The 15,040-nt window shown below is 40.0% G+C and overlaps 2 protein-coding genes across 2 annotated transcripts in view; both read right to left on the bottom strand.

Moving 5' to 3' along the window:
- Positions 1 to 15,040, bottom strand: part of LOC128231351 (GTPase Era, mitochondrial-like) — a 28,887-nt gene that overhangs the window by 1,739 nt on the left and 12,108 nt on the right. Inside the window, exons 2-8 of the mRNA XM_052944039.1 lie at positions 6,549 to 6,797; positions 6,249 to 6,376; positions 5,979 to 6,056; positions 5,637 to 5,683; positions 2,693 to 2,754; positions 1,724 to 1,836; positions 18 to 767 (exon numbers count right to left, since the gene is read on the bottom strand). Of these exons, the coding sequence (XP_052799999.1) occupies positions 18 to 767; positions 1,724 to 1,836; positions 2,693 to 2,754; positions 5,637 to 5,683; positions 5,979 to 6,056; positions 6,249 to 6,376; positions 6,549 to 6,797 (1,427 nt within the window). The remainder of the gene's footprint in view (positions 1 to 17; positions 768 to 1,723; positions 1,837 to 2,692; positions 2,755 to 5,636; positions 5,684 to 5,978; positions 6,057 to 6,248; positions 6,377 to 6,548; positions 6,798 to 15,040) is intronic.
- Positions 1 to 15,040, bottom strand: part of LOC128231350 (kinesin-like protein KIF22-B) — a 101,144-nt gene that overhangs the window by 74,767 nt on the left and 11,337 nt on the right. The gene's annotated exons all lie outside the window — the stretch shown is intronic.

The following is a 15,040-nucleotide window of genomic DNA, read 5'->3' as shown; positions in this document are numbered from 1 at the left end:
AATGGTACTTTTTATACCTTAACATCCTCAACACCTGTTCCATCCAGTGCTGAGATAATGAAGACCTGTTTAAAGTGAGGCCAGCTGGTAATTGTCCTTGAAGCGATCTCAGCCTCCCGTAATAGCTCCTGCTGCTGGCACTCCTCCTCTGACTCAACTGCAGATGGCTTCAGGTCATATTCCGGGTGGTGCACTGATAACAAATGCTTCACGAAGTCAGACTGGTAGCTTTCCACTGAAATAGCTGTGCTATGTTGCAGCATACCACGCTTAGCATTTAAATTTCTTTCAGATACACTTGGACTGGTTTCAAGTTTAGCCTTGCCCTCAGTTGTGTGTGTCTGTGATTCAATTGGGTCTGTTAATATTTCAGCCAAACTGTTTTCATTATCAAAGGAATCTTTTTCTTTTACTTTTAAGTCCTTCAAGGTAACAATTTTCAGGCCCACGAGGCTGCTTTTTTTCTTATCCGCATCTTTTCCCACTGATTTACTTCGATAAGCCTCCCCTGCGCCAGCTGCCTCGGTCTTAGCCCCATTGTAGGCCTGTTCTTTCCCCTCATTGGTCTGTTCGGCCTCTTCCCAGCCAGGATCCACTCTCAGTTTACCGTATTTCTTTTCAAGGTGCTGGAAGAGTTGCTCAGGCTCCTTTGGCAAGGGTTTGTCGGGACGGTAAGGGTTGGTGTAGATTGATTTGTTGCCCACCAGTCCCCTCGTTAGGTGCTTTATTGTCTGCAGTAGCACCAGCTTTTTTGGTAGACTGTCAACCTGCACATAAACACAATGGCATATATACCAACATAAACAAACACAATCAAAAATTTACATAAAGCCATTTGATACTTTTTACTTATTGTTTACCCCTTTCAAGTACAACTTTCATTTGACACTAAAACTAACCATAAGTTAAAGGAACGCAGAATGCATAACCAATTCAGCCATATAGAATTTTGTACTTTTCGTTTCTATTTTAAACCCAACAGTTTTTTCCCTACCACTGAGTTCAATCTTCCATTATTGTGCATCTTTTGTCTTTACTAGTGATGGGCAACTGGGTTGATTTTTATTATAGATTCAGACACACATACCAACTAATTGATAATTATCAGAAAATTTTAAAGAATTGATTTTGTGTCATTTTGAAGCTAGTTAGTATAAACTGGTCAATAAAATATCACTTACTGCATGACTAAAGAATAAAACAAAATAAGGAAGTTAAATATTTATTTCATTTGTAGCTTTGTCACTTTTCCCAGCAGAAAACAAGCACAGTTTTGTCCAATTGTCAACAAACAAACATCTTTCTTTAAAATTGATACAGGCAAAACTTTGTCACCGATCGTTGACTTTCAGCCCACAGCTATGATTTATCAATTAATAATTGGCCCACCAGTAGTGTTTACTGACAATGCATGTACCCTTCAATTCCTCTAAGTAAAGGGTTAAAATCTATTACAACTGACCCATTATTAGTTCTGAATATAATGTTAAAACCAAATTGGGTTTAGTTAGTGCTAAATGTATACTTTACACTGATATGGAGTTTTTATTAAATAACTAGAATTAATAATAAGTAATATCATACATTTAAATGTTATCAATGTGCCTTAAAATTAAACATTAAAACTAAATGAAACTATACAAAGTAATACTTGATGCCCGCATGTTACCATACAAGTGAATCCCCATTTAATGCTTGAGTATGCCCACCAGCTGAACTTTACCTTGTTGATGATGAGGAATGCCGGCATGTCCTTGTACAGATACAGGGCCTTTATGATCCCTGGATGGAGAGTATTCCGCGTCCATGTGTTTCCTCCATCAACAATTATTCCGACTAAAAGTACATTTAATGCACATAACTTTAATTGGAACAGGGAAGTCACTCGATTTTGACCTGCACTTTATGGTGTTAAACATTTGTAGTAAAAACTATAAATACCCATCAAACCATTCACAAGTAATTGTCCGGACACCGCTTTTGGGGCAAATAACATTATTACTCATAAAAGCATACAATACTATATGGCAACATTTGAATGTCATCATATGAATATATATCACATGAAATTACGATGTAAAAATATCAGACATCCGATGTTTCTTTGTCTGTCATGTTTATATCGATAAGCCAGGCTTGTTTATCAATATATATTGCTGAAAACAAATATCAGTACAGTATTAATATTCTCCAAATCATCTTATCACTAATTTAAACAAGACAACAGTTTATATCCTTAATACACAATAAAACAATTTTCCAAAGCCCTACTTACCTTGCCTGTTTTTTCCATCAGCATTTACACAACATATTTTTCTTTTGGGCTTATATTTGCATTTTATGGAATGTCTTTCATTCCTATAATTTTTCAATCAGGTATGTCTTTCAACAGTAGAAGTACTCCTTACAAGAACGTCTTTTAGAAGTTATGCCACTGTGATATATATATATATGTCATAGCTTATCTATGAAATGTCTGTATTTGGCCTGTCTATATGCATAATTATGATCATGTCTATTTGTATGTCTTATTCTAGCTATTATTCATCTTTTGTCTCCATTCATTTTGTTGATATTAGTAGGTTTGTTATGCTATCTTGCCTTACCAACTTTTTAATAATCTTATTTTAAATACATCTTATCTAATCCGAAATAAATCTTATTTTATTGAGATGGTAAAATGAGTATGCACCTATATCTGCCTCATGCAAGCTCCTTTCTGGTTCTTTCTCCAACCACACCTCCACTTTGTGTCTGAAACAGGTGAACAATAAGGCCTAACAAACATAAAAAAATAAATACAAATACATTCAACTACATTTTAATAAGTATATTTATTGGTTATCATTCTGATAAGCAAATTAACCCAAACAATTCAAAATACCTAGGCGTTTTGTGCAAAACACCAGAAATCCCCAGTATTTTATGCATCACCTGTCAAGAGCGCCCATTTTGAAGCCAATGTATGTAATACCAATTTTAAAGTAAAAGGAGAACTAGAAATGTGTCTATTTATTAATTAAAGTCAAGGGACATAACTCTGCACTAAGTTGGTGGAGCCACACACAAAAAGGTGCACATCCTCACAAGATGCTTATTTTAACCATTCCTGTTAGTGTAAGTTTCATGATTCTGGTACTACTTTTGGAGATATGCATGACACAATTGCATGTTCTATATCAATTACCTTTAAAAAGTCAAGGGCTATAACTCTCTACTTCACTCTCCCAAGCCTACAACTCCACATGCTGATTAACATTTCTGTAAAATATCATCACTTTGGATAATGAAACCTAGGAAATACATGTGAAGCGAGATTGCATGCTATATAGCCTAATATAGGTATCTTTTTTATCTAAGTCAATGGCCATAACTCTGTATTTACTGGGTGAAGAGACACAAAAAATATTACTGAAAAGTTTCCTGACTCTGGCTGTTCTACATGTGGAGATAGGCGTGCCACAATATTTCATGTGGGACGGACAGATAAGCTAACTGTAGTTAAATGTATAAGGGGCCTAACTCTAAATTTTCTGGAACAATTCTTTGGTTTGACCTGTTGACCGGGCATTGTGTGAACAAGCACAGTCACCAAGTTTCATTTTAATTAGATGATTTATACCGAAGTTACCATTTGCACCAGCAATCAACTAACCATATTCTCATGCACAAGGAGCAAAACTCTGAAGTTGCTAGGGTCGATTAATCCAATGAGGGAACTCGGCCTCACCATTATGCCTTAAGCTACTATCACCAAATTTCTAAACTATTGAATAATCATAAGAAAGGTTATTGTCTGCACAAGATATAAATCCCCTATATTTAATGTAAAAGGGGCATAACTCTAAAAGCTGTACTCTCACAGATTAACTATAAATATTTTTTGTCTGGGATGAACCAATTGATGAGTAAATATCTGAAAAACAGTGATATAAGACTGCTGACACAAGATCGGAATGCAGTTTTTCATATTTCCGTTCCATTTTTTTTACTGCTTTAAGAACAAGAGCTGTCACAGAGACAGCGCGCTCCACTTTTCGGCTGCTTTTCAGTGTAAGGATTGAAAAGTTTTGGCGAAATATGCATGGATCACTGTTAGATAAGATTTCAATGCAATACATGATGTGCGGAGATATTAACATAAATGTGGTTACATCCAAAATTTTAACCAGAATTTTTAAGTGTAATAATAAAGGGCCATTATTTGCAAAAAACAGTTATCTAACTTGGTTATTCAATAAGGTTGGGTGGTTGAATACCATTGTATAAAGTCTCAATGCAATATATCAAGTAGTTGCTGAGATATTATCCTATGTGTGCTTACATACAAGACCTAAACCACAATTTCTAAGTCGCATAATAAAGGGGCAAAAATTATATAATATGAAAGATAGAGTTATCTTACTTGATTAAATAAGAAGGTTAAATGGTTGGGAGCCTGTGTGTAAATTTTAAATGCAATACATGATGTATTCGCTGAGGTATTGACTTAAAAGTGGTTACATGCAAAACCTTAACCAGAATTTCTATGTCGAATAAAAAAGGGGCCATTTTTTTTAATTTAATGCAAACTAGAGTTATCTTACTTGGTTATTTAAGTAGATTGGATGGTTGAGTACCATTTTATAAAGTCTCAATACAATACATCCAGTAGTTGCTGAGATATTAACCTATGTGTGCTTACATGCAAAACATAAACCAGAATTTCTAAGTCAAATAAATAAAGGCCCATAATTTGCATTATATTCAAAAAAGTGTTACCTTACTTCATTTATTTAGTAGGTTTTATAGTTGGGAATATATATCTAAAGTTTCAATGATATATTTGCTGAGATATTGACTTAAATGTGGTAACATGCAAAACCTTAACCGGAATTTCTAAGTCGAATAATAAAGGGTAATTATTTTGCATTAAATGCAAACTAGAGTTATTTAACTTGATTAATTTAGTCGGTATTACTTGAGGTATTGCATTGAGACTTTATACAATGGTACTCAACCATCCAACCTACTAAATTAATCGAGTACCATTGTATAAAGTCTCAATGCAATACCTCAAGTAGTTGCTGAGATATTAACCTATGTGTGCTTGCACACAAAACCTTAACCAGAATTTCTAAGTCGAATAATAAAGGGCAATTATTTGCATTAAATGCAAACTAGAATTATCTAACTTGGTTAATTAAGTAGGTTGAATGGTTGAGTACCATTGTATAAAGTCTCAATGCAATACCTCAAGTAGATGCTGAGATATTAACTTGCACGCAAAACCTTAACCAAGGGGTGACTCCGAAGCAGACGCTTGGGTGAGTAGTATAGCTCTCCTTATTCTTCGAATAGTCGAAGTAAAAATGCGTTTATAATACATCACTTTATGAACATCAAAATGAAAACCTGCGATCTGATTTTGTGTCAGCAGTCTAACATCAATGGTATCCATGCATTTTCGCAAAAAATTGGCTCCTTCAAAGACAAAAAATAAAAAAGATGTTAAAATGTTTAATCTGTGAGAGTGCAGCTTTAACGAACGGAAACCTGAATGAACAAATTAACAGATGAACTGACTGACTCCTAGATTTCACCTAACTTGTTGATTGTTAGTATTGTCGTAAGATTTTACAAGCCATAACACTTACTTCCTTTTTTCTGCCTGTGTTATCACTCCTGGTGTATCTATAAACACCTGCAGGTAACAAACATAAACATTCTAACAACTGATAACAATGCAACAAGATTATACACCAAAAATACAAAGTTTGTTATTGCTAAGTGATTCAAGTATTTAACTTTTACATCACCTTTTCTATAATTATTGTTACTCAGGAATTTAAAACAATTTATAAGCTATCAAATTACGACTGATATACATTAAACTGAGTGAAAAAATCCCTTTACTTTTCCTACAGAGCAAATCCCAACAAACAGCAGCAATATAAATGATAAAGCAATCAGTGAAAGGGGAAGTTACATGTACATACTAATTGTGTGTTGTCAACTATCATTGCTGTGTTTGTGTTCCCCTTAGTCGTGTGGACCTTCTTCGAAACAGAGTTCACCTGACAAAGTAACATGAACGTATCAAAGATGTTAAACAAAAATGGGCTAAGCATATTTATCAAATATGTCTGTCAAAATCATACCCATTTGACATTAAAGGCTACAAAGTCCCCTGCAGTATATATCCTATATCCCCATCTCAATGATGAAAACTATTAATGTTGTATCCTAGTATAATCAAACAGATATACCTTCCAGCCAACAAGCTTGTTGATGAACGTTGACTTGCCAGCATTTGGGGCTCCAAGGATGGCCACCTTCAACAACTTGCCATCGGGAGGTGTGTCAGGGGACATCAGATATCTCTTGTATAACAATTCTATAATCATATACAACACAATACCTTAGATAAAATGTCCTGAGCAATGATATTGTTCAAAGTATGTTAGCTGAGACACAAGTTTTTCGAAAGTACATTTTACAAAAGTCTACATCAATATTATAATTATGAAACTTCATGAAAAACATAAACACAATTGAAATACAAGTACCTGGCACCTTCTCCACCACCTGGTCATGATGCAGAGCCCTTTCATTCTGGCTGTGATCTCGTCCACCTGAATCCTCCTCACTCTGATCCCCAGCTAGCCGCAATTGGCCATCCATGCACCTATCACTGTCAGAAGAGTGATTTTTCACCAAGTCTGAAGTTCTCAACGTAGAGGCGTTGTTTTCCGCAGAAGTAGAACATGCCTTGCCAAAATACTTCTGCCAATAAACATACTGGCTCCACCGACATACTGAAAAGATGAATTGCAATAAAATGTGGATTGTTTCAGTTTTTATTTGATGAGTTAAAGTACTAACAAGAGCTATCTCAGTCATGATCAATATTCACAGACCCCTTTACTAATTTAAGACCCATAACTCTTTTTAGTCTGAGTAAAAAAAAATTTTCAACAATGATGTTATACACGTAAGTATAGCTCAGTAGAAGGTGATGTTATGGTCAAACAGGTGAGAATAGCTCCGTAGAAGGTGGTGTTACAGTCATACAGGTGAGTGTAGTTCGGTAGGTGGTGTTACAGTCATACAGGTGAGTGTAGTTCTGTAGAAGGTGGTGTTACAGTCATACAGGTGAGTGTAGTTCTGCATGTGGTGTTACAGTCATACAGGTGAGTGTAGTTCGGTAGAAGGTGGTGTTACAGTCATACAGGTGAGTGTAGTTTTGTAGAAGGTGGTGTTACAGTCATACAGGTGAGTGTAGTTCTGTAGAAGGTGGTGTTACAGTCATACAGGTGAGTGTAGTTCTGTAGAAGGTGGTGTTACAGTCATACAGGTGAGTGTAGTTCTGTATTTGGTGTTACAGTCATACAGGTGAGTGTAGTTCGGTAGAAGTTGGTGTTACAGTCATACAGGTGAGTGTAGTTTTGTAGAAGGTGGTGTTACAGTCATACAGGTGAGTGCAGTTCTGTAGAAGGTGGTGTTACAGTCATACAGGTGAGTGTAGTTCTGTAGAAGGTGGTGTTACAGTCATACAGGTGAGTGTAGTTCTGTAGAAGGTGGAGTTACAGTCATACAGGTGAGTGTAGTTCTGTAGAAGGTGGTGTTACAGACATACAGGTGAGTGTAGTTCTGTAGAATGTGGTGTTACAGTCTTACAGGTCAGTGTAGTTCTGTAGAAGGTGGTGTTACAGTCGTACAGGTGAGTGTAGTTCTGTAGAAGGTGGTGTTACAGTCATACAGGTGAGTGTAGTTCTGTAGAAGGTGGTGTTACAGTCGTACAGGTGAGTGTAGTTCTGTAGAAGGTGGTGTTACAGTCATACAAGTGAGTGTAGTTCTGTAGAAGGTGGTGTTACAGTCATACAGGTGAGTGTAGTTCTGTAGAGGGTGGTGTTACAGTCATACAGGTGAGTGTAGTTCTGTAGAGGGTGGTGTTACAGTCATACAGGTAAGTGTAGTTTTGTAGAAGGTGGTGTTACAGTCATACAGGTGAGTGTAGTTCAGTAGGTGGTGTAACAGTCGTACAGGTGAGTGTAGTTCTGTAGAAGGTGGTGTTACAGTTGTACAAGCGAGTGTAGTTCTGTATGTGATGTTACAGTCATACAGGTGAGTGTAGTTCTGTAGAAGGTGGTGTTACAGTCGTACAGGTGAGTGTAGTTCTGTAGAAGGTGGTGTTACATTCGTAGAGGTGAGTGTAGTTCTGTAGAAGGTGGTGTTACAGTCATACAAGTGAGTGTAGTTCTGTAGAAGGTGGTGTTACAGTCATACAGGTGAGTGTAGTTCTGTAGAGGGTGGTGTTACAGTCATACAGGGAAGTGTAGTTCTGTAGAGGGTGGTGTTACTGTCATACAGGTGAGTGTAGTTCTGTAGAAGGTGGTGTTACAGTTGTACAGGTGAGTGTAGTTTGGAAGGTGGTGTTACAGTCGTACAGGTGAGTGTAGTTCTGTAGGTGGTGTTACAGTCATACAGGTGAGTGTAGTTCTGTAGGTGGTGTTACAGTCATACAGGGTGGTGTTACAGTCGTACAGGTGAGTGTAGTTCTGTAGGTGGTGTTACAGTTGTACAGGTGAGTGTAGTTCTGTAGAAGGTGGTGTTACAGTCGTACAGGTGAGTGTAGTTCTGTAGAAGGTGGTGTTATATTCGTAGAGGTGACTGTAGTTCTGTAGAAGGTGGTGTTACAGTCATACAAGTGAGTGTAGTTCTGTAGAAGGTGGTGTTACAGTCATACAGGTGAGTGTAGTTCTGTAGAGGGTGGTGTTACAGTCATACAGGGAAGTGTTGTTCTGTAGAGGGTGGTGTTACAGTCCTACAGGTAAGTGTAGTTCTGTAGAAGGTGGTGTTACAGTCATACAGGTGAGTGTAGTTCTGTAGGTGGTGTTACAGTCGTACAGGTGAGTGTAGTTCTGTAGGTGGTGTTACAGTCATACAGGGTGGTGTTACAGTCGTACAGGTGAGTGTAGTTCTGTAGGTGGTGTTACAGTCATACAGGTGAGTGTAGTTCTGTAGGTGGTGTTACAGTCATACAGGTGAGTGTAGTTCTGTAGGTGGTGTTACAGTCATACAGGGTGGTGTTACAGTCGTACAGGTGAGTGTAGTTCTGTAGGTGGTGTTACAGTCGTACAGGTGAGTGTAGTTCTGTAGAAGGTGGTGTTACAGTCATAGAGGTGAGTGTAGTTCTGTAGAAGGTGGTGTTACAGTTGTACAGGTGAGTGTAGTTCTGTAGAAGGTGGTGTTACAGTCGTACAGGTGAGTGTAGTTCTGTAGAGGTTGGTGTTACAGTCATACAGGTGAGTGTAGTTCTGTAGAAGGTGGTGTTACAGTCGTACAGGTGATTGTAGTTTGGTAGGTGGTGTTACAGTCGTACAGGTGAGTGTAGTTCTGTAGAATGTGGTGTTACAGTCATACAGGTGAGTGTAGTTCTGTAGAAGGTGGTGTTACAGTCATACAGGTGAGTATAGTTCTGTAGAGGGTGGTGTTACAGTCATACAGGTGAGTGTAGTTCTGTAGAATGTGGTGGTACAGTCGTACAGGTGAGTGTAGTTCTGTAGGTGGTGTTACAGTTGTACAGGTGAGTGTAGTTCTGTAGAAGGTGGTGTTACAGTCGTACAGGTGAGTGTAGTTCTGTAGAAGGTTGTGTTACAGGTATACAGGTGAGTGTAGTTCTGTAGAAGGTGGTGTAACAGTCATACAGGTGAGTGTAGTTATGTAGGTGGTGTTACAGTCGTACAGGTGAGTGTAGTTCTGTAGGTGGTGTTACAGTTGTACAGGTGAGTGTAGTTCTGTAGGTGGTGTTACAGTCGTACAGGTGAGTGTAGTTCTGTAGGTGGTGGTACAGTCGTACAGGTGAGTGTAGTTCTGTAGAAGGTGGTGTTACAGTTGTACAGGTGAGTGTAGTTCTGTAGAAGGTGGTGTTACAGTCATACAGGTGAGTGTAGTTCTGTAGAAGGTGGTGTTAAAGTCATACAGGTGAGTAGTTCTGTAGGTGGTGTTACAGTCGTACAGGTGAGTGTAGTTCTGTAGGTGGTGTTACAGTCGTACAGGTGAGTGTAGTTCTGTAGAAGGTGGTGGTACAGTCATACAGGTGAGTGTAGTTCTGTAGAAGGTGGTGTTTCAGTTGAACAGGTGAGTGTAGTTCTGTAGAAGGTGGTATTACAGTTGTACAGGTGAGTGTTGTTCTGTAGGTGGTGTTACAGTTGTACAGATGAGTGTAGTTCTGTAGGTGGTGTTACAGTCGTACAGGTGAGTGTAGTTCTGTAGAAGGTGGTGTTACAGTCGTAGAGGTGAATGTAGTTCTGTAGAAGGTGGTGTTACAGTTGTACAGGTGAGTGTAGTTCTGTAGAAGGTGGTGTTACAGTCATACAGGTGAGTAGTTCTGTAGGTGGTGTTACAGTCGTACAGGTGAGTGTAGTTCTGTAGAAGGTGGTGTTACAGTTGTACAGGTGAGTGTAGTTCTGTAGGTGGTGTTACAGTCATACAGGTGAGTGTAGTTCTGTAGAAGGTGGTGTTACAGTCCTACTGGTGAGTGTAGTTCTGTAGAAGGTGGTGTTACAGTCATACAGGTGAGTGTAGTTCTGTGGAAGGTGGTATTACAGTTGTACAGGTGAGTGTAGTTCTGTAGAAGGTGGTGTTACAGTCATACAGGTGAGTGTAGTTCTGCATGTGGTGTTACAGTCATACAGGTGAGTGTAGTTCGGTAGAAGTTGGTGTTACAGTCATACAGGTGAGTGTAGTTCTGTAGAAGGTGGTGTTACAGTCATACAGGTGAGTGTAGTTCTGTAGAAGGTGGTGTTACAGTCATACAGGTGAGTGTAGTTCTGTAGAAGGTGGTGTTACAGTCATACAGGTGAGTGTAGTTCTGTATTTGGTGTTACAGTCATACAGGTGAGTGTAGTTCGGTAGAAGTTGGTGTTACAGTCATACAGGTGAGTGTAGTTCTGTAGAAGGTGGTGTTACAGTCATACAGGTGAGTGTAGTTCTGTAGAAGGTGGTGTTACAGTCATACAGGTGAGTGTAGTTCTGTAGAAGGTGGTGTTACAGTCATACAGGTGAGTGTAGTTCTGTATTTGGTGTTACAGTCATACAGGTGAGTGTAGTTCGGTAGAAGTTGGTGTTACAGTCATACAGGTGAGTGTAGTTCTGTAGAAGGTGGTGTTACAGTCATACAGGTGAGTGTAGTTCTGTAGAATGTGGTGTTACAGTCATACAGGTGAGTGTAGTTCTGTAGGTGGTGTTACAGTCCTACTGATGAGTGTAGTTCTGTAGAAGGTGGTGTTACAGTCGTACAGGTGAGTGTAGTTCTGTAGAAGGTGGTGTTACAGTCGTACAGGTGAGTGTAGTTCTGTAGAAGGTGGTGTTACAGTCGTACAGGTGAGTGTAGTTCTGTAGAAGGTGGTGTTACATTCGTAGAGGTGAGTGTAGTTCTGTAGAAGGTGGTGTTACAGTCATACAAGTGAGTGTAGTTCTGTAGAAGGTGGTGTTACAGTCATACAGGTGAGTGTAGTTCTGTAGAGGGTGGTGTTACAGTCATACAGGTGAGTGTAGTTCTGTAGAGGGTGGTGTTACAGTCATACAGGTAAGTGTAGTTCTGTAGAAGGTGGTGTTACAGTCATACAGGTGAGTGTAGTTCTGTAGAAGGTGGTGTTACAGTCGTACAGGTGAGTGTAGTTCTGTAGAAGGTGGTGTTACATTCGTAGAGGTGAGTGTAGTTCTGTAGAAGGTGGTGTTACAGTCATACAAGTGAGTGTAGTTCTGTAGAAGGTGGTGTTACAGTCATACAGGTGAGTGTAGTTCTGTAGAGGGTGGTGTTACAGTCATACAGGGAAGTGTAGTTCTGTAGAGGGTGGTGTTACAGTCATACAGGTAAGTGTAGTTCTGTAGAAGGTGGTGTTACAGTAATACAGGTGAGTGTAGTTTGGAAGGTGGTGTTACAGTCGTACAGGTGAGTGTAGTTCTGTAGAAGGTGGTGTTACAGTCATACAGGTGAGTGTAGTTCTGTAGGTGGTGTTACAGTCATACAGGGTGGTGTTACAGTCGTACAGGTGAGTGTAGTTCTGTAGGTGGTGTTACAGTTGTACAGGTGAGTGTAGTTCTGTAGAAGGTGGTGTTACAGTCGTAAAGGTGAGTGTAGTTCTGTAGAAGGTGGTGTTACATTCATAGAGGTGAGTGTAGTTCTGTAGAAGGTGGTGTTACAGTCGTACAAGTGAGTGTAGTTCTGTAGAAGGTGGTGTTACAGTCATACAGGTGAGTGTAGTTCTGTAGAGGGTGGTGTTACAGTCATACAGGGAAGTGTAGTTCTGTAGAGGGTGGTGTTACAGTCATACAGGTAAGTGTAGTTCTGTAGAAGGTGGTGTTACAGTCATACAGGTGAGTGTAGTTCTGTAGAAGGTGGTGTTACAGTCATACAGGTGAGTGTAGTTCTGTAGAGGGTGGTGTTACAGTCATACAGGGAAGTGTAGTTCTGTAGAGGGTGGTGTTACAGTCATACAGGTAAGTGTAGTTCTGTAGAAGGTGGTGTTACAGTCATACAGGTGAGTGTAGTTCTGTAGAAGGTGGTGTTACAGTCATACAGGTAAGTGTAGTTCTGTAGAGGGTGGTGTTACAGTCATACAGGTAAGTGTAGTTCTGTAGAGGGTGGTGTTACAGTAATACAGGTGAGTGTAGTTTGGAAGGTGGTGTTACAGTCGTACAGGTGAGTGTAGTTCTGTAGAAGGTGGTGTTACAGTCATACAGGTGAGTGTAGTTCTGTAGGTGGTGTTACAGTCATACAGGGTGGTGTTACAGTCGTACAGGTGAGTGTAGTTCTGTAGGTGGTGTTACAGTCATACAGGTGAGTGTAGTTCTGTAGAAGGTGGTGTTACAGTCATAGAGGTGAGTGTAGTTCTGTAGAAGGTGGTGTTACAGTTGTACAGGTGAGTGTAGTTCTGTAGAAGGTGGTGTTACAGTCGTACAGGTGAGTGTAGTTCTGTAGAGGTTGGTGTTACAGTCATACACGTGAGTGTAGTTCTGTAGAAGGTGGTGTTACAGTCGTACAGGTGATTGTAGTTTGATAGGTGGTGTTACAGTCGTACAGGTGAGTGTAGTTCTGCAGAAGGTGGTGTTACAGTCGTACAGGTGAGTGTAGTTCTGTAGAGGGTGGTGTTACAGTCATACAGGTGAGTGTAGTTCTGTAGGTGGTGTTACAGTCATACAGGTGAGTGTAGTTCTGCAGAAGGTGGTGTTACAGTCGTACAGGTGAGTGTAGTTCTGTAGAGGGTGGTGTTACAGTCATACAGGTGAGTGTAGTTCTGTAGAATGTGGTGGTACAGTCGTACAGGTGAGTGTAGTTCTGTAGGTGGTGTTACAGTTGTACAGGTGAGTGTAGTTCTGTAGAAGGTGGTGTTACAGTCATACAGGTGAGTGTAGTTCTGTAGAAGGTTGTGTTACAGGTATACAGGTGAGTGTAGTTCTGTAGAAGGTGGTGTTACAGTCCTACTGGTGAGTGTAGTTATGTAGGTGGTGTTACAGTCGTACAGGTGAGTGTAGTTCTGTAGGTGGTGTTACAGTTGTACAGGTGAGTGTAGTTCTGTAGGTGGTGTTACCGTCGTACAGGTGAGTGTAGTTCTGTAGAAGGTGGTGGTACAGTCGTACATGTGAGTGTAGTTCTGTAGAAGGTGGTGTTACAGTTGTGCAGGTGAGTGTAGTTCTGTAGAAGGTGGTGTTACAGTCATACAGGTTAGTGTAGTTCTGTAGAAGGTGGTGTTACAGTCATACAGGTGAGTAGTTCTGTAGGTGGTGTTACAGTCGTACAGGTGAGTGTAGTTCTGTAGGTGGTGTTACAGTCGTACAGGTGAGTGTAGTTCTGTAGAAGGTGGTGGTACAGTCATACAGGTGAGTGTAGTTCTGTAGAAGGTGGTGTTTCAGTTGAACAGGTGAGTGTAGTTCTGTAGAAGGTGGTATTACAGTTGTACAGGTGAGTGTTGTTCTGTAGGTGGTGTTACAGTTGTACAGATGAGTGTAGTTCTGTAGGTGGTGTTACAGTCGTACAGGTGAGTGTAGTTCTGTAGAAGGTGGTGTTACAGTCGTACAGGTGAATGTAGTTCTGTAGAAGGTGGTGTTACAGTCATACAGGTGAGTAGTTCTGTAGGTGGTGTTACAGTCGTACAGGTGAGTGTAGTTCTGTAGAAGGTGGTGTTACAGTTGTACAGGTGAGTGTAGTTCTGTAGGTGGTGTTACAGTCATACAGGTGAGTGTAGTTCTGTAGAAGGTGGTGTTACAGTCCTACTGGTGAGTGTAGTTCTGTAGAAGGTGATGTTACAGTCGTACAGGTGAGTGTAGTTCTGTGGAAGGTGGTATTACAGTTGTACAGGTGAGTAGTTCTGTAGAAGGTGGTGTTACAGTCGTACAGGTGAGTGTAGTTCTGTAGAAGGTGGTGTTACAGTTGTACAGGTGAGTGTAGTTCTGTATAAGTTGGTGTTACAGTCATACAGGTGAGTGTAGTTCTGTAGAAGGTGGTGTTACAGTCATACAGGTGAGTGTAGTTCTGTAGGTGGTGTTACAGTTGGTAGAAGATGGTGTTACAGTTGTACAGGTGAGTGTAGTTCTGTAGAAGGTGGTGTTACAGTTGTACAGGTGAGTGTAGTTCTGTAGGTGGTGTTACAGTCATACAGGTGAATGTAGTTCTGTAGAAGGTGGTGTTACAGTTGTACAGGTGAGTGTAGTTCTGTAGGTGGTGTTACAGTCATACAGGTGAGTGTAGTTCTGTAGAATGTGGTGTTACAGTCGTACAGGTGAGTGTAGTTCAGAAGGTGGTGTTACATTCGTAGAGGTGAGTGTAGTTCTGTAGAAGGTGGTGTTACAGTCGTACAGGTGAGTGTAGTTCTGTAGAAGGTGGTGGTACAGTCGAACAGGTGAGTGTAGTTCTGTAGAAGTTGGTGTTACAGTCGTACAGGTGAGTGTAGTTCTGTAGGTGGTGTTACAGTTGTTCAGGTGAGTGTAGTTCTGTAGAAGGTGGTGTTACAGTCGTACAGGTGAGTGTAGTTCTGTAGGTGGTGTTACAGTCGTA

The sequence above is a fragment of the Mya arenaria genome, chromosome 4 (assembly GCF_026914265.1).
Source record: "Mya arenaria isolate MELC-2E11 chromosome 4, ASM2691426v1".
Classification (NCBI taxonomy): Eukaryota; Metazoa; Mollusca; class Bivalvia; order Myida; family Myidae; genus Mya; species Mya arenaria.
Note: the sequence above shows the minus strand (reverse complement) of the source record. Positions and strands in the feature narration are given on the sequence as shown.